Here is a 24671-nt window from a genome sequence, read left to right as displayed (position 1 = left end):
TTTATTTTAAAGCATGGAAATTTATTGTAGTAAGTTATGGCATTGGCACCAGCATTATTTTTATTAAATTTAACACAGCCACAGATGTAATTTCAAAATATGCAAGCTGATGCAACTTTTAAATTGGGAATTAATACATCAGGATACCACAATCAGATATTAAGGTAAATACTCTGGGTGAATATAGGAACAGTTAAAATAGCAGAGAGCAATTTGAAATTGCTGCAAGTGCTTGTTTGATTCAATCACACAGCATTTCAAAGGCAATTCTCCATAATCCAACACCAATTTTTCTACCAGTTAACAAAAGATTCTGGGCACTACTTCAGAACAGACTATATGTAATGGAATAGCAAGACTAAAGCAGTGATTCAATCTGGTGACTGAGCATTTATAAACTAGAAAGACAAGTTCAAGCTTACAGTTTGTGTACGGTCTTAAATAGCAATTATTCCAATTAAATGTGGTAGCACTAAGGTCAATGACACAAGAAGCATACCTTACATTTGTTGTATGGAAGCTCAAAATGAAAATAATGTACATGAATTATGAGTGATATTCTTCCAGATGTTTAATAAATTTCCTAGTTTCCTAAAACCTTATTAACCTACTATAAAATATCACTGTTCACAGTGGCTGCCAACTGCCAGAAATTTTAACTGTTTTAGCATCAGCTTACAGATCACAATTTGGTTTCTTCAGGAAAATTCAATTTCTCCTAGTCATTGTAAATATCCAAAGAAAAACACGCAGGGAAGTTAAATTATGATTAATTGAAATGTCAAGCTATTTGGATCTAGGTTGTAATAATGATGCCAAGGAAATGCCTTCAAGTGTTGTTTTGTTACTAATTATTATTACTCTTTCAATATTGATCGCCTTCCTTAATTTTTACTAACCTATTCTTGGTGTGATTCTTTTTTCTACTTTTTTGCTACCTCCTTCTATGCTCTGAGATCTGTGCAAAAATAACAGCATTGTGCTGTATGCATGAGTTCACTTTATAACTTCTCTGGAGTGAAAGGAAAGTCCAGATGAGTGAAGCGGGTCTGCGGTGCAGAGACTGGCAAGAGCAACTCATGAAAATCGCCATAGGCAGTTGGTGTAGTTTTGTAATTTCAGTTTTTCTCTCTCTCCTGATAGCTTTCATTGCAGTGTAGACTGAATCTACTTTCCTTCTGCTTTTCAGCAGAAATTTAAATGCTATTGGTTACAAACACTTGGAAGATGGCCTGAAGTTTGGTTTTGTATTTGGGCTTGAAATTAAAAAAGGACTTTCCAGATGGAAGTGACAAAATGCACACCCTTACAGATCCAATGGTTTCAACAACATAGAATACTTACCATATTTACATAATAGGTGGAAACACATCCCAGTTAAATATCTGACAGGTGGAAGTTAAAACTCTTCATACATCTACTGAGCAAAATTAAATTACAATATTTTTAATATGATCACACATAAATGCATTTTGAGAAACAATTTTGCATGAGGCAAAGCTGGTCCAAAATGATTGCTGTTAATAAAATCATTTTGAAATTCACGTGGAGCAGTAATTCCCAAAATACACAGAATTATTTTACTCAACCACTGTAATTGGTGTATTTCAGTATCAGGTCAAAAGTCACATGGCATCAGGATATAGATAAACGGGTTTATTTGAAATCACAAGCTTTTGGAGTGCTGTTCCTTCAAAAGCTGGAGTCAGCACTCCAACTGACGAATGAGCAGTGCTCAAAAAGCTTGTGATTTCAAATAAACCTATTGGACTATAACTTTGTGTCACATGACGACTGACCTCATCTACCCCAGTCCAATACCGGCACCTCCACATCATATTTCAGAAAATGCCTTTGGCCTTCAACTCATCCTGCACTCGTACCAGATAGGTTGGATCAGGATACCCAAACCTGAAAAAAGAGCAATATTTTTAATGGAACCAAAATATTTTATTTCACATGATAGTACAATCACAGACAAGGGTCAAAAATCAGCTCAACTCTATTTGACATAGTTGTTCAGTTTCTTTTGCCGAGCACTTTAAATCTGGGCTCTCTGATCACCGTAACTCCTGTCTCTGCTATAGTTTCTCCTTATTTTGTTAAGTCTCTTTTTAATAGCCTGATTTCTTGAAAAGGTAAGAGAGCACACACTAGCTTGAGTATTACTGGCCAACATCTTTTGCATGCTACTGATGACAATCCTCTATGTTAGCCGGGAATACGTGCAGAGTCTGCACATCCTGACAAAATACATTTGGCATGATCATCTCAGGTAAAACATTTACTCTTGTTAAGACAGTTTTGTAATGCAGGTCTCAAGACTATTAATGAGAACAAAATACACCAGGAGAGACTGGGCAATCGAAATACTGTGGTGACTGGATAGTGACTTTGAAAGGCTAGAAATGTATCTTTAGCATAACTGTCATTGACTACTCGCATCTAAAATGTTTAAACGCCATATACCGTGAAGCAGTCTGTGCATTTAGGTTGTTTGTTCACAAACCACCTGTCAGTCCACCAAGCTTTTGATGGCCATGGTTTGCTGAAGCAGTTTTGCTTTATAATAGCAATATCATTACATGAGCCCATAAAGTAAAATGTGGTAGGTAATATTAATGCAGCCGGGCTCTGTTTTCAGTTCAAAATCTTATTTTGAATGCAGTTTCTAAAAGCACAGATTACTGCAGATTTATTATATTACTATAAGCCAAACTGAACAACTGAATTTAATAGACGAGCTATTGAAAATAATCTTTGTCTCAATCCCCAACAAGACAGAAGCTAAGCATCTCCCTTAAAGTTCAGTGACACTACACTAACCGAGTTTCCCCATTAATGTCCTGGGGATTACTATTAATGAGAAAGCATGGCAACAAACAGCCCTAGCAAAACTAGAGTCAATGGGAATCGGGGGTTGGAAGTGAGGGGGGGTGGTGACTCCTCACTGGTTACAAAAGCAATACACAGCACAAAGGAAAATTGTTGCTAGATTAGATTCCCTACAGTGTGGAAACAGGCTCTTCAGCCCAACAAGCCCACACCGCCTCTTGAAGCATCCCACCCAGACCCATCCCCCTATAAGCCACACACCCCTAAACATTATGGGCAATTTAGCATGGCCGATCCACCTAGCCTGCACATCTTTGGACTGTGGGAGGAAACTGGAGCACCCGGAGGAAACCCACGCAGACACGGGGAGAATGTGCAAATTCCACACAGTTACCCGAGGCTGGAATCGAACCCAGGTCCCTGGGTTAGCTCAGTGGCTAGCACTGTGGCTAACCACTGAGCCACCGTGCCGCGAACAAAGGGAAATTGTTGCTGTTGGAAGTCAGTCATCGCAGCCCTGGGACATTTCTGCATGGTTTCCTCAGGAGTAGATATATTCTAATGAACCTGTTTACTGATGTTATGACAGACCTCTGGAGAAGTTGGTACTTGAACCCAGACCTCCTGGTTCAGAGTGGTCACACTACCACCGCACCAAAACATTCCTGTTCCAGGCCCAACCATTTAAAGCTGCCTCGTTATAAGGTCAAAAATGGGAATGTAATTTTCAGCACCCTTCATGACTCATCATACACTGAAGCAGTGCATGTTCAAATGCAACAATACCTAGACGATATCAGATTTAGGCTGAAAAGTGACAAGAAACATTTGTGCCACACAAATGGCAGGCAATGACCACCTCTAACAATAAAGAATCTAACCATCATCACATGATATCCAAATATGTTATAATCGCTGAATCAGCACTACCAATATTCTCAGGGGTACTGTTGACGAGGAACTGGACTAACCATACAAATAGTGAGAAACTCGGGATTGTGCAGTGAGTAAGTGACCTCCTATCTCCACAACGCCTGACAACCACCTACAAGTCTGGAACTTAATGGAGTACTCTCTGTTGAGTAGATGCAGCTCTATCGACACTCAAGAAGCTTGGCACCATCGAGGGCCAAGTCGTCTGTTTGATTTGAATCCCATCCATCATGTGTATACCATGTTCAAGATGCATTGTAGTAACACACCAAGGCTCCTATGACAACACATTCCAAATCCACCTCCACTACGAGAAGACAAAGGGCAGCAGATGCACAGAAACACGACCAGTTACAAGTTTCCCTGCAAGCTACACATCATCCTGATTTGGAACTATATCACTATTCCTTTAGTGTCTCTAAGTCATAAGTTCTGGAAATCCGTTCATAACAGCACTATAGAATTCCTTACTCCTCCTGGAATGCAGCAGTTCAAGAAACCAGCTCACCATCACTTTCTCCAAGACAATTTGGAACAGGCAATAAGTGCTGGCCTGGCTAGCAATGAAAAGCAATTACTAATGAATAATTACTTTTGTTATAAAACTAATAACAATAACTAAGTTCCACACTGATACTAGACTACTGGATCATAACTATTTTAAGAAGACATCTTGTGTCTTCCTCAGCCTCAATGCAATTTCTCTCATTTTTTATGATAAGCCCATTTCTGTTTGGAATGGGCCCACATTTTCCTTTTTACAAACCGATTGAAACTTTTACAATATTTTTTAGCTCCACGCAAACAAATTCTATAATTTTTCCAACCAGAAACCCTTTCTCCTTTATATATTGATTCTGTATCGAACTAGAAGAACGCCTATTCCTTCCCAAATGTTGAACATGCAGATCTCCATCTTGGTCATCCTTTAGCCATGTTTCAATAATAGTGATTAAATCACACCCTCTTACTTCTATGACTGCCATAAATTCACCTGGTTGTGAATGTTATGTGCATTCACATATAATGCTTCAAAATCTGCCTATCACATCTAGTACTTCTGTCACTTAACATGCTTGATGCTAGGACTGATTTACACTGGTGTCCCTTCTATTGACACCTTCCATACTCCCCGTAAACAATTTTATTTTATTCCATCTGAATTTGTTCTCAGATTCTTATCAATTGGACAAGCTAGTTTAAAGCATTCCCAACAATACGAGTAAATATCCCCGTGAGGATGTTAGTTTCATCGCTACTGATATGTAACCCAACCTTCTTCTGTAGGTGCTACAGATCCAGTCACAGTACCTCAGATATCTAAAGCCCTCTCTCCTACCCCCATTGATTCAATCACATGTTCATAGGCTCAATCTTCCTATTTCTACTCACTCGCATGTGGAATTGGGAGTGATCCTGATAATACCACTTTAAACATCTTGCTTCTTTAATGTCTTGCCTAGCTCACTAAATGCTGCTTTCAGGACCTGATCCATCTCTTGACCGATGTTGTTGGTGTCAATGTGGTCTACAACCTGTGACACTTCGCAACGTTCCCTCAAAGCTGTGTGCTGCTGCAATATTCTACATACATTGATCAGTGGTGGCCTGCCAACTGTATCATCGACTTCCAGTTCCAGAAGTCACTGCTGTATGTGGACATAAGAGGCTTGTGCAGCCAGCAAGAAAGTTAGAGGAATTAAGGGGGAGCACTGTTCTTTGACCCTGGAACTAAGGAGGCAACATTACATGTTGGAGTCACGTGCTTGGACACAGAATCATTTATCTGTTCCTCTATCCGTCAAGCAGTCTACCATGACTGCACATTGACATTTCTTCTGTCCCACTCGTACAGCTAAGCCACTTGCAATGCCACAAGCTTGGCTCTTATGGACTGTTGCTCTTATCATTATCCAAAGCAGAGAACAGGTTAGTGACTGAACATAGAAATTACAGCACAGTACAGGATCTTCGGCCCTCGATGCTGTGCCGACCTGTCACACCGAACTGAAGCCCATCTAAACTACACTATTCCATGTACGTCCATATGCTCATCTAATGACGACTTAAATGTACCTAAAGTTGGAGAATCTACTACCGTTGCAGGCAAAGCGTTCCATTCCCTTACTACTCTCTGAGTAAAGAAACTACCTCTGACATCTGTCCTATACCTTTCACCCCTCAATTTAAAGCTATGTCCCCTCATGCTCGCCATCACCATCCTAGGAAAAAGGCTCTCCCTATCCACCCTATCTAACCCTCTGATTATTTTATATGTCTCAATCAAGTCACCTCTCAACCTTCTCTCTAACGAAAACAGCCTCAAGTCCCTCAGCCTTTCCTCATAAGACCTTCCCTCCGTACCAGGCAACATCCTAGTAAATCTCCTCTGCACCCTTTCCAAAGCTTCCACATCCTTCTTATAATGTGGTGACCAGAACTGTACGCAATACTCCAAGTGCGGCCGCACCAGAGTTTTGTACAGCTTCACCATAACCTCTTGGTTCCGGAACTCGATCCCTCTATTAATAAAAGCTAAAACACTGTATGCCTTCTTAACAGCCCTGTCAACCTGGGTGGCAACTTTCAAGGATCTGTGTACATGGACACCGAGATCTCTCTGCTCATCTGCACTACTAAGAATCTTACCATTAGCCCTGTACTTTGCCTTCCGGTTACTCCTACCAAAGTGCATCACCTCACACTTGTCTGCATTAAACTCCATTTGCCACCACTCAGCCCAGCTCTGCAGCTTTTCTATGTCTCTCTGCAACTTACAGCATCCTTCGCCACTATCCACAACTCCACCGACCTTAGTGTCGTCTGCAAATTCACAAGTCTCTTGAACTTTGTGCCAGGTCTTTCTAGATTATCCAATTATACATTCCATTTCTACCTGCATGCTCGTAATCTGTGGGGTGACCACATTGTTGAATGCCCCAGTCATATAGGTCTCAGCTTCAAGGATGCACCAGTGACGCCAACCTCCACCTGGTTCCCAAAACCTGGATGAACACAGCAGGCCAAGCAGCATCTCAGGAGCACAAAAGCTGATGTTTCGGGCCTAGACCCTTCATCAGAAAAGGGGGATGGGGAGAGGATTCTGAAATAAATAAGGAGAGAGGGGGAGGTGGACTGAAGATAGATAGGAGGAGAAGACAGGTGGAGAGGAGAGTATAGGTGGGGAGGTAGGGAGGGGACAGGTCAGTCCAGGGAGGACGACAGGTCAAGTGGGTGGGATGAGGTTAGGAGGTAGGAAACGGAGGTGCGGCTTGAGGTGGGAGGAGGGGATAAGTAAGAGGAAGAACAAGTTAGGGAGGTGGGGACGAGCTGGGCTGGTTTTGGCATGCAGTGGGGGGAGGGGAGATTTTGTAGCTTGTGAAATCCACATTGATACCATTGGGCTGCTGAGTTCCCAAGGTGAATATGAGTTGCTGTTCCTGCAACCTTCGGGTGGCATCATTGTGGCACTGCAGGAGGCCCAGGATGGACATGTCGTCTTAGGAGTGGGAGGGGGAGTTGAAATGGCTCGCGACTGGGAGGTGCAGTTGTTTACTGCGAACCGAGCGGAGGTGTTCTGCAAAGCAGTCCCCAAGCCTCCGCTTGGTCTCCCCAATGTAGAGGTGGCCACACCAGGTACAGCAAATGCAGTATACCACATTAGCGGATATGCAGGTGAACTTCACTCATAGGCTTGGATATATTGAACTGAAATTTTTAGGTTTCTTTCATTATCAGCTTTTACAGTTTTAATTCAACCCAGCACTTTACAAAGTTGTAGCTGAATGAACAGATGATAACTCAGATGTAGTATGTTTACCCTGCTCAGTGGCAACTGTTGGTTTCCCTGTTGCTGGACTCCATTCCCTGTTATTTCCACCACCACTGCACTTGCCTGCTTTCGAGCATTAAATAATGCATCTCAGCCTGCATTTCCAGGCCTAAAATATGTCTTGTTAAAGTTTTCAGTATGCATCACCCCAGCCCAGTAGCATCCTTAACTCTCAATTTGTTAACTCCATGATGAAGCCAACCCTCAGTCATACAAAGTTTAGCTCAGCTGGCTGGATAGCTGGTTTGTGATGCAGAGTGACACCTACAGGGTTGGTTCAGTTCCCACACCAGATGCGGTTAATGTGAAGGAATCTCCTTCTCAACCTCTTACCCTGCCCGAGGAGTGGTGACTGTCGAGTTCAATGACCAGCAGTCATCTCTCCTTAATGAGAAAACAACCCTACAGTCTGGTAGGTCAATGGTATCCTTCTGCACTATCCACAACTCCACTGGCTTTAGTGTCATACGCAAATTTACTAACCCATCCTTCTATGCCCTCATCCAGGTCATTTATAAAAATAACAAACAACAGTGGCCCCAAAATAGATCCTTGCGGTACACCACTCGTAACTGCACGCCAGGATGAACATTTCCCATCAACTACCACCCTCTGCCTTCTTACTGCTCGCCAATTTCTGATCCAAACCACTATATCACCCTCAATCACATGCCTCCGAATTTTCTGCAGTAGCCTAACGTGGGCAACTTTATCAAACGCTTTACTGAAATCCATATACACCATCATCAATCTGTTTGGCCACCCTCAGAAAAAACTCAAACAAATTTTCTGAATTTTTTTGAATTTTCTGATTTTTCTGAAGAAGGGCCTAGGCATGAAACGTCAGCCTTCCTGCTCCTCTGATGCTGATTGGCCTGCTGCGTTCATTCAACTCTGCACCTTTCCGGAATCTACAATCCGACCCCAACACGAAAGACATTTTTCCAACCCCATCCTTGTCTGTCTTCCGAGAGACCACTTTGTCTGCGACAAAGTGTCCGCTCCACAATCCCCTCCAACGCCACCACACCCAGCACCTTCCCCTGCAACCGCAGGAAGTGCTACACTTGCCCCCACACCTCCTCCCTCACCCCCATCCCAGGCCCCAAGATGATTTTCCCCAAGATAACATCCCATGCCTCCATTTATAAAGCTACGTATATGTTATGTCAACCCAAAGGAAGTTTACAAATATCCAAAGTTCTCATTTTCCTTTCATCCCTTTCCCCAACAGGGAAAGCAACAGATGCCACTGAGCAGGGTAAACAGACTACATCTGAGTTATCATCTGTTCATTCAGCTACAACTTTGTAAAGTGCTGGGTTGAATTAAAACTGTAAAAGCTGGTAATGAAAGAAACCTAAAAATTCCAGTTCAATATATCCAAGCCTATGAGTGAAGAACAGAAGACAGTCCATTTTGCTCTTCAGGCTGGCTCAATTATTCAATTATATTATGGCTGTTTGAATCAATAATTTGAAATGTAAATGGCCCAGTCTTCCAGGTACAAACCCTACCTCTCCAATCAAATAAACACAGAGCTTTGAGAAGCTGTGTTTCATGGTTATACAAATCACAACAAATCCACTTTTGCTGTTGTTGCTGGAATATGCTTCTATATTTCATTTTCCCTGCTAAATACATTCAATCTCTCTCATTTATTCTGAGTGATACAACATGCTCAAATTATTGAACCGTACTCTTGATCTGTCAAATCAATTTAAATTTTTAAACATGAAAGTGCAACGCTTGAAATCATGAAGTAAAAACAAAAGTGCCAGAGATACTCAGGTCAGGCAGGATCAATGAAGGTAAACAGAATTAGCAGTTTAGTTCGAGGATACCTCGTCAGAAATGTTACTGAGTTGGTGTGAATTCTATCTTTCCACATATTACCAGCCTTGCTAGGCATTTCCAACATGTTCTGATTTCAAATAAAAGCAAAGTGCTGAAAGAAATTCAGCAGGTCAATGGAGAGAGAAACAGAATTTGAGTCCAGCATGAATTTTGTTTTTGTTTCAGATTTACAACAACCACAGTATTTTGCATTTATTTTCTTATTTCAACTTGCCATTTATTCTTGAAGTTTTAAGCATACTCCAGAATACTTGCCAACTGAATTAAAACGTGGCAACCATAGCCAATTATACACCCTTTCTAAAATTCCTCTGACTGATTTTTTTTCCCATTAATGCAAAATGTGCAAGTGGAAGTTTTTATCTGCCATCACCTGTTTTGGGGAATTATTGTGTTAAAATCAGCCCTGGGTGGTTAAAAGGAAAGACTTTTAGAACTACAGCAACCTATTCATTTATCAGGTGTTAATGTTAAACATTGTCTATTTTAATAACACACTTACATTGATGGTCCTCCTGCTGTATTTGTTTTGTGATGAATATCATTCCATGTTACCACATTACTTCTCCCTGTCGTGCTAGATGTTCCAACAGTGAAGATCAGCCTTTGATCGAAAGCACGCTTCAGTAACTTATACACCTTTCTTCCTTCAGCATTGTCCGGCAGGTACGCAATACGTGTTGTGCCATAATATCTTTGGCCAGGGTGAGGATGTTCTGCCTAGGAGTTGTATAAAATAATGTTACATAATTTAATGTGGTTTGCTCAACTTAAATTTTAAACAGGGAAGAACTCAGGAAGACAAACAAGTTTACAGCAAAATCACACAAATGACATCCCTGAAATTATAGAATAGAAAGCAGAAAGAGGGGTTCTTTGGCTCATTGAACCTGGGCTAGCTGTATGAAACAACAATCTAATCTGGTGAATTCCCTTATTATTTTTCTACACCCCTGCATTTTTGTACCCTAAGTCCAATTCCCAGTTGAAGGCCACAAGTGAATCCACTGCCTTTATCATGTCAGGCAGGGCACTGCAAATTCTAATCACTGCTGCAGAAGACATTTTCCTCATGTCATCTCAATAGCTTATCGTTATTGAAAAAGTTTATCATTTTGAAGACATTAAATTTTCTTTGAACGTTCTTTGTTGCAAATAGTTTAATTCTATCTTCTCCAGCTAATAACAACAATCATCCTTTATACACGAAACTAGTTTAAATTTCTCCTGTAACCTCATCTTGTCCTTTGCAAGCTGTACAAAAGCTGGGTCAAACTAGTGTTTGGGTCAAACTAGTGTTTATATAGTTTCAGTGTAACCTCCTGATTTATGTTCCCATGCCTCCAGTTATAAAGCTATGTATGTTATGTCATCCCAAAGGAAGTTTACAAATATCCAAAGTTCTCATTTTTCTTTCATCCCTTTCATAATTGAAGCATTTGGAATGTGGCAACATTTTTCCTATATTTTTCATACCAAAATGCATCAACCACACTTTGCTGCATTGAATTTTATCAGTCACGTGTCCTCCCATTTAAGCAACCAGTCTGCATCCTCTTCAGGTCTATTATTATCTGCCTGACTGGACTACACTTCGAAATTTTGCATCATCTGCCAATTTAAAATGGCATCTTGCACCTTATCCAAGTCAATAATATGCAATAAAAAAAATAGCTGTATTGAGCACTGGAATCTATCAGACAGCATTCTCTAGACTGAAAACAGATCTATCCTTAACCACGGTTTTCTATCGTTCGGCTAATTTTGTATCCATGCTGCTACTTTCATTCCATCGGCATCAATTTTCCTAACAAGTGATTTCAAAAGGCCATGTACACTACACGTACTGGAATTAATCTGCATTTTGATTACTGTACACAATTCTGAATTCCATACAGTAAAAGGTCAAAAACACCACAAAAAATTATATTTAAAAAAATCGCAAGAAAACAAAGGTTTATAAGGATGGCAAGAGAATTGAGGGAATACAGTGACTGGAAAAGACAAAACAAGCTTGGACTTATTTCATCGGATAAAAGAAAATCTGGAGGTCTGATAGAGGTCTTTAAACTTATAAATAGGTGGGAACATAGCAATGAGAGAATATTTTCACTTGCGGTTGAGTTCTACATTAGAGGCAATGAATACCAGATAGTTATTAATAATTGTAATACTAGTAATAATTACTAGCAGTGACCCAGTGGTATTTTTGCTAGACTATTGATCCAGAAACTCAGCTATTGTTCTGGGGTCCCGTGTTCGAATCCCACCATGGCGGTTAATGGAATTTGAATTCAAATTCTAATCTGGAATTAAGAATCTAATGATGACCATGAAAACTATTATCGGGAAACTGATCTGGCTCACTAACGTCCTTTAAGGAAGGAAATCTGCCATCCTCAGAGTCCAGGCTACACGTGACTCCAGATGCAGAGCAATGTGGTTGCCACCCAACTACCCTCTGAAATGGCCTTGCTACCCACTCAATTGTATCAATCACTATGAAGACTCAATAAAGAAATGAAAATGGACAGACCACCTGGAGTCAACCTAGGCACAGGAAAATACAACAGCAGAAATGGTCCTGTTGACTCTGCAAAATCCTCCTTGTTAAGGTCTGGAACTAGTGCCAACATTGGGAAAGCCTCCCAGTTATACTCATGGAATCATACTGGACAGGCATCACCATCACCATCCCTGGATGTGTCCTGCCTCATTGACAAAACAGGTCCAGCAGAGGTGACAGCACAGTGGAATACAATCAGGAGGGAGTTGCCCTGGGAGTCCTCAACATTGGCTGTGGACTCTCTGAGGTTTCAAGGTTCAAATTAAACATGGGCAGGGAAACCTACCACATATCATCCCCCCTTGGCTGATGAATCAGTCTCCCCAATGTTGACCAACACTTGCACGAAGACCTGAGGGTGGCAACGGCACAAAATGTACTGCGGTCCACCACCAAAAGTGGCTTGGCAGCTGCACGACTGATCAAGATGGATGATGGTGGAGGTTCCAACTAGGTGAAAAAACATACTTGACCTCATCCTTGCCAATGTGCCAGCTGCAGATGCATTTGTCCATGACACTATCGGTAAGAGTGACCATTGCACAGTCCCTTTAGAGACAAAGTCCTGCCTTCACATTGGAGAATAATCTCCACTGTGTTGTGTGGCACTAAGTAGGCCAAACTTTGAACAGATCGAGCAACTCAAGATCTCGGCATTCATGAGGCGCTGTGGGCCGCCAGCTGGAGTAGAATTCTACACCAGCACAATCTGTAATGTCCTGACCAGGCATATTCCCCCACTCAACCGTTACCAAGCCAGGAGATCAATGCTGGTTCAAATTGAGAGTGCAGGGAAACATGCCAGGAGCAGCACCAGGCATACCTGAAAATGAGGTGCCAACCTGGTGATGCTGAGAAACAGGACTACTTGTACACCAAAGAGCAGAAAAGCAAGTGACTGGCAAAGCTACGTGATCCCATAATCATTGGGTCAACTCTAAGCTCTTCTGTCCTTCCATATCCATTCAGGAAAGGTGGTGGACGATTAAACAACTCACTGGAGGAGGCGGCTCTAAAACTATCCCCATCCTCGATGGTGGGAAGCACAATACATTTGTGCAAAAGATAAGGATGAAGCTTAGCTTGGCTTCATCCAGTGGTCACCAGGATTTCAGATACCTGACAAACCTCAGACTACTTGATTCACTTGAAGGGATACCGAGAAGTGGTTTGAGACACTGGATCCTGCAAAGGTACTGGCCCTGACAGCATTCTGACAATAGTACTGAAGACTTGTGTGCCAGAAGTTGCCATGCCCCTAGTCAAGCTCTTCCAGTACATTTACAACACTGGCATCTACTCAACAATGTGGACAATTGCTTAAGTATATCCTGTACGTAAAAAGCAGGACAATTCCAACACAGGCAACTACTACCCAATCAGTCTATTCTTGATCATCAATAAAGTGACGGAAGGTGTCATCAACAGTGCTATCCAGCAGCACCTGCACAGCAATAATTTGTTCAATGATGCCCAGTTTGGGTTCTGCCAGGACCAGCAAGTTCCTGACCTCATTGTGGCCGTGGGGTTCGAGTATCGACAAAAGAATTGAATTCCAAATGTGAGAACAGAATTACAGTTCTTGACATCAAAGCCACATTCAACCAAGTATGGCATCAAGGAGTCCTGGCTAAACTGGACTTAATAAGTATCGGGGCAAACGCTCTGCTGGTTGGAGTCATACACGACACATAAGATGGTTTCAATTGTTTTAGGTCAGCATCTCAGCTCCAGGACATCTCTGCAGGAGTTCTTCAGGATGGTGTCCTCAGTCTGACCATCTTTAGCTGTTTCTTCATGCTTTTCCTCCATCAAAGGTCAGAAGTGGAGATATTCACTACTGGTTGCACAATGTTCTGCACCTTTCATGGCTCCTCTGATACTGATGCAGTCCATGTTCAAATGTAACAAGGTCTGCATTGGACTGACATTCACACCACACAAATGACAGGCAAAGGCCATTTCTAATAGGGGACAATCTAACCACCACCTTATGACTTTCTATGGTGTTAGCATCACTGATTCAGTCACTATCATACTCGTGGAGTCACCATTGACTAGAAACTCAACTGGACTCGCCACGTAAATGCAGTGGCTATCAGAGCAGGTCAGAGCCTAGGAATATTATAGTCAGCAACTCACCGCCTAACTTCCCAAAGCCTGTGCACCATCTACAAGGCACAAGTCAGGAGTGTGATGGAATACTCCCCACTTGACTGGATGGGTACAAACCCAACAACTCTCGAGAAGCCTGACACCATGAATGAAGCAATCCACTTGTTTGGCACTGCATCCACAATCATCCAATCCCTCCACCACTGATGCGCAGTGGCAGCAGCATGTACGAACTTTAGATTTAGATTTTATTGTCACATGTACTGAAATACGGGAGAGCAGTTCAAAGTGTATAACGTTGTCACACACAGTGCCACCTCAGCTACAAAGGTACCTAGGTATAAAAAACTTCGGTACAAAGTAATTAAACAGAAACGGAGTTAAAAAGATATGCGTTACCTTCATAGAATAAACAGAAAAAATACAGAAATAAAGTAATAGTTAACATAAAATCCTTCTTAATTTTAGCTATAAATAAAGGAATTAAGTTAAAAGTTCAGCAGTCTTTGCCTTTCTCACTCTCCAGGAGCCCTCAGCTGTCTGTTCCCGACACCCTGCCGCTGCAAACACTGGGGGATCTCCCTCATCGTTCGCTCTTCCTGCCATCACTGCTGCAGCCAAGTCTGCCACACCCCCAATCTCCCCTTGGCACCTCCAAAAAAATGCTTGGGCGAGACCCGTTCATGCGCTGGAGATACTGGTTTGAGCTGAAAAGTGACCGGGCTGAGACACCACCACGAGCCACCAAGAGACTGGTTGAGGCACCAACTCTATGTGACGCACTACAGAAATTCACCACAAGATCCTTGGACAGTACCTTCCAAATCCAAAACCACTTCCATCTAGAAGGACAAGGGCAGAAAGTATGCAGGAATACTACCATCTGCAAGTTCCCCTCAAAGCCACTCAACATCATGACTTGGCAATAAAGTTGCTATTACTTCACTGTCGTGAGGTTAACATCCAGGAATTCCCTCCCTAATGGTACGTGCAGCAACCCACAGCAGGTGAACTGTGGAAGTTTATGAAGGCAGCTCACAACCACCTTCAAGGGCAACTGGCATGGGCAATAAATGCTGGCCAACCAGCAATGCCTGTGTCCCATGAGTGAATTGAAAAAATTAACTTTAATGGAAAATATAAAGTGAAATTTCTTCATCCAGAGCGTAGTTAAATGTGAAGATTATTACTACAGGAAGCAATTGGAGGCAAATATCCTAGATGCTTTCAGAAGCAAATAAGAGGAGTACATGAGAAGAAAGGGAATAGAGAGATATGCTAAAAGAACGAGAGGAGATCGATGGTATGGGAGGAGACTCAGTGAACTGGAAAGTATAAGGTGATATGCTGTTCCACAAAGAATGAAAAGAGGCACTAGTAACTTTAAAAATCTAATGATGACCGTCAATCCATTATCAATTGTCAGAAAAACCCACTGGGTTCAGTTATGTCCTTAAGGGAAGGGAACTGCCATCCTTACCTGGTCTGGCCTACATGTGACACCAGACCCAGAGCAATGTGGTTGATTCTGAACTGCCCTCTGGGCAATTAGGGATGGTCAATAAATGCTGCCTGGCCAGTGACGTCCTCATCCCGTTAAAGAATAAAAAAACTTTAAACAACGGGGTACAAAGAGAGAGAGAGACGTGGAGATGTTTGTGTACGGATTTAGAAATAGTTAATGAAGAATGTAAGTTCCTGGGTCTTGTAAGCACAGACATAAACCAGCAACATATGTTAAACATACATAAGCTCAGCTTTGGCCCAGCTAGAGTACTTTTTGGGCATTTGGGCAATTACTTGAAGAAATACTTGACGGTTTTGGAAGGGATACAGAAGAGATTTACTAAAGCGGCTCCAAGGATAAAGGATAGTGTGTGGATAGATGGAATGCGCTGATTGGTTTCCTCCTGTACTAGTCTATGATCATATCTTTAATACAATGTTGAGGCTATAGCAAGACAATTACTCACCCCCTGAATGCCATCTGGTATTGTATAGTGTATCTCAATTGTTTCACATTTTTCATAACCAGGAAGGCGTACTGGCAGGTTTCTCGAAGTCATCCTGCCACCCTCAGGTTGAGTTCCTATTATCTCACCATACAATTCTCCACAAATAGGACATGCAGACTTTGTTTTAAAAGCCTCATTTATGCAGTCCTTACAGAATGAATGTTTGCACTTTTTTAAAGTTTCTCGATCTTCAATTTCTTCCAAACAAATTGGGCAGGTCGAGTCCTCAACTCCAGCCTCCAATTTACTTGCTGAAGCAGAATACACTTTAGACTTGTATTCCGATGTTGAAGCTGACCTCCTGCTTGAACTTGTAGTATCAGGAACTGAATAGGTATCCAGATGGCTAAATTCAGATTTCAGGGTATGTGCGCAGCTAATGACATCAGCAGGCTCTCCAATTATAACAAACTCTGTATCCTTAGTAGTAAGCAAAACCTTTGGAAATTTCTTTTGCAGAGATGCTCCAGTGTCTTTTTTTATTGTTCTTCTACCTGGGTTCTTTATCACTTCCATTTTTAAGTTCGTAGCAATTTGCTGAAACAGAGTCACAAATGAATCTGTTGCTCCACGGGACACTGAACCATTCTTGTTACTTACATACTGGACTGTAATAACATTGTCTCCAGAAGGGATCATCTTCAAGGAAACATCAAAGTCTTTCTCTAACTTTTGCAACATGCCCCCATAAATCACTGTAATGTAATTCAGAATTGTTTCATTTACTGGGAACTCAAAATTGGAAGAGGACCTGGTGGAATTGATGTCAGAAGGCCTGGCAGAACCAAATTCTTCACACATGGGACATGCAAACTTGGGTTTAAAAGCCATATTTTTGCAGTCCTTACAGAATGAATGCTTACATTTTCTTAAAGTTTCTTGATCTTCACTTACTCGACCACAATTTGGGCAGATCGAGTCCTCAACTCCAGCCTCCAATTTACTTGCTGAAGCCGAATACAACTTAGACTTCAATTCCGATGTCAAAGGTGACTTCTTATTTGAACTTGCAGCATCAGGAACTGAATAGGTATCCAAGTGGCCGAGTTGAAATTTCAGGATATGTGCGCAGCTAATGACATCAGCAGGCTCTCCAATTATAACAAACTCTGTATCCTTAGTAGTAAGCAAAACCTTTGGAAACTTCTTTTGCAGAGATGCTCCAGTATCTTTTTTTATTGTTCTTCTACCTGGGTTCTTTATCACTTCCATTTTTAAGTTCGTAGCAATTTGTTGAAACAGAGTCACAAATGAATCTGTTGCTCCACGGGACACTGAACCATTCTTGTTATTTACATACTGGACTGTAATAACGCTGTCTCCAGAACAGATCTTCTTCATGGAAACATCAAAGTCTTTCTCTAACTTTTGCAACATGCCCCCATAAATCTCTGTAATGTAATTCAGAATTGTTTCATTTACTGGTACCTCAAAATTGGAAGAAGACCTGGCGGACTCTGCATCAGGAGACCTGGTGGTGGTGTCATCAGAAGGTCTGGAGGACTCTGTGCCTGAAGGCCTGGTCGATTTTGCTCCAGAGGACCTGCAAGTTTCTGTTCGAGAGGACCTGGAAGGTTCCACTCCAGAGGGCCTCATCTTAAGTTTCAACAACTGTGTGTGAATGTCATTAATCTTTTCAAATGAATCAATAACTTCATAACTATTTCCATAATTCTTACACTTTTCAATTGATTTGCCTGATTGAATAATATTCAATGCCTCATTTGCCTTGTCCTTGAAGATGTTTAAATCAATGATCGCTCTGACTTCAGGAAATACCTGAAATAAGTAAAATCCAATGATAAATATACAATGTTACAGTTATACCATTTCTAAATGCTACCTTAATCTGTGTTTAAGTTTCTTGCAAAAACATTTTCTGTTAACTACCCTCTTCTCAAATGTAGAATTGAGGATTAATTTGACTTCACTTAGTCACCAAGCGTTTGTTAAATACTCAACTTACAATGAGGTGCAGGCCATTTGGCACTTGGAGTCTAGTCTGCCACGTGACAAGCTCATAGCTGGTCTGGATGTGATCTCCACTCCATCATCTTGTCTGTCTCCTCTTAACTCCCTTGTCTACCAAGGAGCTACCTAACAAGGCACTGAATAAACTCAATGTCTTTGCTCTCCACCTCCTTCTGGGGGAAAGAATTCAAATCTCCTTAGGCCCTAACATGTTTCAAATTCATGACTACTAATTCTTCTAAACCCCAATGTGTTCAAGATTTCCTGATAAGGTGTTTACCCCGAGTTGACTGAACCTTCTGAGAACTGCTTCTAATTCAGTTTTTTCTTTAAAATAAGTGACCAAAACAGCACACAGGATTCCAAATGTGATCTCACCAAGCTCTAAATAACTGCAATAAAACTCTCCCACTCCATATTTAATACACACACACACACACACACACACAGACCATTCACCTTGCAATGAACATCAACATTTGTCTTCTTAATTGTGTGCTGTGCTGCAAACATTGTCGTTTATCTCAAGAGGGTTGGAATATAAAAGCAGTGATGTGCTTCCGAGACTTTATGAAGCTCTAGTTAGGCCCCATTTAGAATACTGTGTCCAATATTGGGCCCCACACCTCAGGAAGGACATACTAGACCTGGAGCGTGTCCAGCGGAGATTCACAAGGATGATCCCTGGAATGGTAGGTTTAACGTATGATGAATAGCTAAGGATCCTGGGATTGTACTCATTAGAGTTTAGAAGGTTGAGGGGAAATCTGATAGAAACTTACAAGATAATGTATGGTTTAGAAGGGGTGGACGCTAGGAAGTTGTTTCCGTTAGGCGGGGAGACTAGGACCCGTGGGCACAGCCTTAAAATTAGAGGCGCTAAATTTAAAACATTTGATGGGACACTTCCGCTTGGTTCGCAATAAACAACCGCACCTCCCAGGCGCGAACCATTTTAACTCCCCCTCCCATTCCTAAGATGACATGTCCATCCTGGGCCTCCTGCAGTGCCACAATGATGCCACCCGAAGAACAGCAACTCATATCCTGCTTGGGAACCCTGCAGCCCAATGGTATCAATGTGGACTTCACCAGCTTCAAAATCTCCCCCTGCCCCAGTGCATCCCAAAACCAGCCCAGCTCATCCCCTCCCCCCACTGCATCACTAAACTAGCCCAGCTCGTCCCCGCCTCCCTAACCTGTTCTTCTTCTCAGCTATCCCCTCCTCCCACCTCAAGCTGCACCTCCAATTCCCACCTAACAACCTCATCCCGCCTCCTTGACCTGTCAGTCCTCCCCGGACTAACCTATCCCCTCCCCACCTCCCCACCTATACTCTCCTCTCCACCTATCTTCTCCTCTATCCATCTTTGGTCCGCCTCCCCCTCTCTCCCTGTTTATTTCAGAACTGTCTCCTGATCCCCCTCTCTGATGAAGGGTCTAGGCCCGAAACGTCAGCCTTTGTGCTCCTGAGACGCTGCTTGGCCTACTGTGTTCATCCAGCTTCACACTTTGTTATCCTAGCCTTAGGTCAAACTGTTTTCAATCGTCTTTGCAATGTTTTCTCACTCTTTTGCAGCAAAGCCAGACATAAAATGCCTATTCAATTTCTCCACCAATTCCTCGCTTTTCATTGAAGCCACACACATGGTCTCTCTAGAGAACCAACACTAGCTTTAGTTTATGCTACTTAAATACCTCTGGATGCTCTCACAATTCAATTTTATGTTACTAGCTTTGTCTCAACCTATGTTCTCCTTAGATTTTAGCTATTCTTTGTTTCAGATTTTAAAAGTCAACAATCTGTGGAAATACCACAAGTAATATAGATGCTTTCAGAGTTTCTTTCAATTTTGTACAATGCTTTGTGCTGCTTCCTGCTCAAAGAATTGTTCTTTGACACTGGAATAAAACTTTGCTGAGGGTTCTTAAATATGAGGTTGTCGGTTTGCTCACCAAGCTGGTGCATTTGATAGCAGACATTTCGTCACTCTGCTAGGTAACATCATCAGTGCACCTCCGGTGAAGCACTGGTGTTCTGAAAAGTTTTATATTTATATGCCTAGGTTTGCGGGGGTGGTTGGCATCACTTCCAGTCTGTTTTTCAACGGTTTGTATATCGGGTCCAGTTCAATGTGTTTGCTGATGGAGTTCCAGGAATACCAGGCCCCTGGGAATTCCCTGGTACGTCTCTGTTTGACTTGTGCCATTATGGGTCTGTTGTTCGAGTTGAATTTGTGTTCTTCCTCGTCCATGTGTACTCAGACCAGTGAAAGTTAGTCATGTCTCTTAGTGGCTAATTGGTGTTTATGTATTCTGATTGTCAGTTTTCTTCCCATTTGACCTATGTAATCTTTCTCACAGTCCTTGCATCATATTTTGTATATTACGTTAGTTTTATTGGTTGTGGGTATGGGATTCTTTGCGTTCATCAGTAGCTGCCTTAGGGTGATAGTTGGTTGTGAACTACCATGATACCTCAAAGCACTTACACAGAGTTTTTAAACAGTGGAAACACAAAAAGCACAATCCGCCATTTCCTCAGCGACAGACAACAAGACGACACAACGTGGCCAGATACACTAGTCACCCTACTGGACATCAGAGAAATATCAGAGATGACCACAAGACTACTCAGACCCCTAGGTATCATGGTAGCCCACAAACCTACAACAATCCTACATCAGCTACTGATGAACGTCAAGGATCCCATGCCCACAACCAATAAAACTAACGCAATGTACAAAATACCATGCAAGGACTGTGAGAAACATTACATAAGTGAAACGGGTCGAAAACTGACAATATGGATGCGAGAACACCAACAATCCACCCAGAGGCACAACCAAATCTCACTGGTTTAAGTACATGTGGACAAAGACAAACACAAATTCAACTCGGACAACACACCCATAATAGTACAAGCCATTAAGAGGCATACTAGGGAATACCTGGAGGCCTGGCACTCTAACCAGAACTCCATCAAAAACACAATGAATTGGACCCGGTATACAAATCATTGAAAAACAGAACTACAAATGATGCCAACCACCCCAGCAAACCGAGGCATATAAATAACATTTAGTACAAATACCACCAACACTTCACCGGTGGCGCACTGACGAAATTACCTAGCAGGGTGATGAAACACCTACAACCAAGCACACCTGCTCGGTGAACAAATCTACAACATCATCCACAAACCAAGCTACAAATCTTCCCAAAAATGTTCATAAGCATCTCCTCAAAACCATGCCACTGCAACTCCTCTGCCCTTAATGTAGTTTCCGATTAACTTGAACTAACTCTGACTTCATGTCCTTATAATGGCCTTCTTTCAGGTTTGAAAAACTTGAAGTTAAACCAAAATGCTTCCCTTCAAACTCAACATGTAATATTATCATGTTATGAACACTGTCAACTGGAGACCCCTTTGCCATGGGAGTTTTCAATGAATCCAGTCTCATTGTTCATACTAAGTTATGACAGTAAGCATGACACACCTAGATAGCAAAAATAAAAATTGCTGGAAAAGCTCAGCAGGTCTGGCAACGTCTGTGGATAGAAATCAGAGTTAATGTTTTGGGTCAAGTGACCCTTCCTCAGAACTGGAAGAAAGCAAGTTGTGAGGAGAATGCAAAAATGCTCCAAGCAGATTTCCATCCAATCTGTAATTTGGAGAAACGAGGGGTCTGGGTAGATGTTGTAATGTTTGTGTGACTAGCAATCCAAGTTGATAATCTGAGGGCGTGGACTCAAGTCTCACTATTATGACTGGTACAGTCTAGTCTTAATTGATAAATTTGGAATTGAAAGCAAGCAATGATGATGATCTTGAAGCTATGACTGGTGATTGCAAAAAAAGTTCCCAAATGTCCTTCTGGGAAGGAAATGTGCCACCATCCCCTTGTCTGGCCTATATTTGACTCCTGACCCACAGCAACATGGTTGCCTTCTGAACTGACTTACCCATCGAGGACAATTAGGATGGGTTATAAATAACTGATCTTTATTTTTTGGCATTTAAAAGAATGGTAAGTGATCTCATTCAAATACAAAACTGTAAGAATTTTCTATTATAAAATTCCCCTGGCTGATACCAGGGGAAAAAGTCTCGGAATAAGGGACAGCTTATTTAGAATTTGAGTTACGGAGGAATTTCATAACTCAGAGATGACAGCTTGTACAAATGTTTTGCTCTGGAGTGCTGTGTTAGCTCAGATACTGAGCATATTTAAGACAGAGATTGGTAGATTTCTATAGATTTCAAACACCAAGGGATACAGGGATAGCGTGAAAATTGTGTTAAAGTAGAAGGTCAGCTGTGAATTGAAGTGGGCTCAAAGGGCTGAATCACCTACTGCACCTATTTCTTAGGTTCAAGTAGTTTATATATTTGATGCAGTTTAAATTATCTGATCTCAGTTTGGTGATAATGGGCAACTATAAATAGATTTAGTCCATAATTTGCCAGGGTGATGCAGCAATCAATTCTTGCTGGAAGTCAGAGTCATACAGCATGGAAATAGGCCCTTCGGTCCAACGCATCAACTAAGGGGTCAATTGTTGCATCTTCCTTAATCATATTGCTAATACTTAATATTCTGGACAAAACTCAACAGCAATGACTGTTGAAGTACTAGATAACTGTTGGATCCCAATGGAAAATGTCACATCAACTGCTGTAAACCATGATTTACTACACAAAAAAAATCAATTGGACAGAAATAAATTATTTTCTGCAAGGTGTATTAAATTCATACTTTGCAGGTGATAGGCATTGATGTACTTTGTTTCTTTTAAAATTGTGTTTATTACACAACCGATGGACGCCAAAAATCGTAGGGCAGAATCAATTTTATAACTTAGCAGTTCAAACGAAACAGAAATATATACACGTAGCAGTCATTAAGTATTAGGAAAACATTCATATCATTTGTCCTCTATTTTGTTATCCACAACTGATAGAGGACCTCCACCACCCCCCCCCCCCACCAAGAAACACACACGCACGCAAAGATATTTCTGCCACGTTGTGCTCATCTCACTGGTACCCAATTATTCTAAACATGCTCCTGCAACTAGACCATAGCAGCTCAAAACCATTACCTAGCCTGGTATTCAAAAGGTCGTTTATTAACCTAGCAATTTCAAGAAAACAAAATCAATCGCTTCGCCATATTTACTATTGAAAATGACAGGCATTCCCCCAAGACCCTTTATTCGTCGACGTTTTCCGTTTAAAAACTGAAATCTGGGGTGGGGAGCGGATACTAAATGCTGCAGGCGACACAATGAGAACGATCTCGGAGGTTGGGGGGGGAAGAGTGAGAGGGTGCAATGTGCGGAGTGAGACAGGCCAGAATTCTGGCAGCTTTTGGCAAACAACTGGTTGCAAGAATGAGTCCAGATCGGAATCTGTCTGCTCCGAGAGGTCTTCCTCGCCTGCCGAGGATCTGAGAAATCTCAGGAGGAGCGTTACCGAGACGCTGGGAATTCTGGAACTGCATCATCAACGGAGCGGAGCACAGCACATGACTCACAACACCCTCATGTTTAAAAAAATACGTGCTGCTTCTTCAAAAACACACGAATGGTGTGTGCTTACTTCGGAGTTACTACACGCCGCAACTCGAAACTGCAACTGATGGACTGTTTTTGTTAGTAGAAAAGCGTGATAATACACAACACACCTCCATCTGAAGTCCCCGGGTCGAACAGTGAAAGCACCGTTCCCAGACGCAGTGACACAGCAGCGGACACGGGCTAAGACACCTACACAGACAGCGCCTTCGCCGCGCACCCGATCCAGCCCGAGTGCCAGCACCCGCCTCCTCCCGCCGCTGATTGGAGAGCGGCCCTCAGTCCGCCACACCTCGTTCTTCTGATTGGTGCCTGTGGCTGTCAATCACCCACCTTTGGTTCGGGTCAGAACCCATAGTTGAATTTGCTTTTGGAAAGTGCAGTTTCAGTTTCGTTTGTCCGCCATTGAGTTGATTTCACCAGTTCTCTAACGAAAGAAAACAAAAGCTCAGCAGGTCTGGCGGCATCTATGAAGAAAGTAAAAAAAAAAATCAGAGTTAACGTTTTGTGTCCGGTGCCCCTTTCTCACCTGACCTAAAACGTTAACTCTGATTTCTTCTTCACAGATGCTGCCAGACCTGCTGAGCTTTACCGGCAATTTCTGTTTTTGTTCCGGATTTACAGCATCCGCAGTGCTTTCGGTTTCAATAACTCTTCAGTGATTTATCCTGTTTCTTTACATACGTGAGGAGGGTGGGGGAATGCTTTACTAGTTATCCCATTGACCGGAGTAAAAAGTGTAAGTATAAGGTTTAGGATTAAAAACATTTAATTCCAGAACGTCGTTAGGCAATGCTGAGAGACACGGCAAAATAGCAGAAGCTATTCATCGTGTTCTTGGCCTATTCCTGCATTCCAACAGCCTATTCCTGCATTTGCCCCATATCCTTTGATCCTCTAAGCTCCCGAGTGATATATGCAACTCCTTGAAATCATACAATGTTTTGGTCTTGACCATCTTTCT

At 42.0% G+C, this 24671-nt stretch overlaps 1 protein-coding gene across 1 annotated transcript; it reads right to left on the bottom strand.

Annotated features, from left to right (window-relative positions):
- Positions 1 to 23964, bottom strand: si:dkey-3h3.3 (uncharacterized protein LOC100144568 homolog). Its single transcript, XM_048541507.2, has 4 exons — positions 23818 to 23964; positions 16112 to 17932; positions 9960 to 10177; positions 1 to 1911 (listed from the first exon to the last, which is right to left on the bottom strand). Exons 1-4 carry the CDS (start codon positions 23821 to 23823, stop codon positions 1842 to 1844), a joined length of 2115 nt encoding a protein of 704 aa, XP_048397464.1. The 5' UTR covers positions 23824 to 23964; the 3' UTR covers positions 1 to 1841.
- Positions 23965 to 24671: the final 707 nt, after the last annotated feature.

The sequence above is a fragment of the Stegostoma tigrinum genome, chromosome 1 (genome assembly GCF_030684315.1).
Source record: "Stegostoma tigrinum isolate sSteTig4 chromosome 1, sSteTig4.hap1, whole genome shotgun sequence".
NCBI lineage: Eukaryota > Metazoa > Chordata > Chondrichthyes > Orectolobiformes > Stegostomatidae > Stegostoma > Stegostoma tigrinum.
This window is presented reverse-complemented; position numbering and strand designations above follow the sequence as displayed.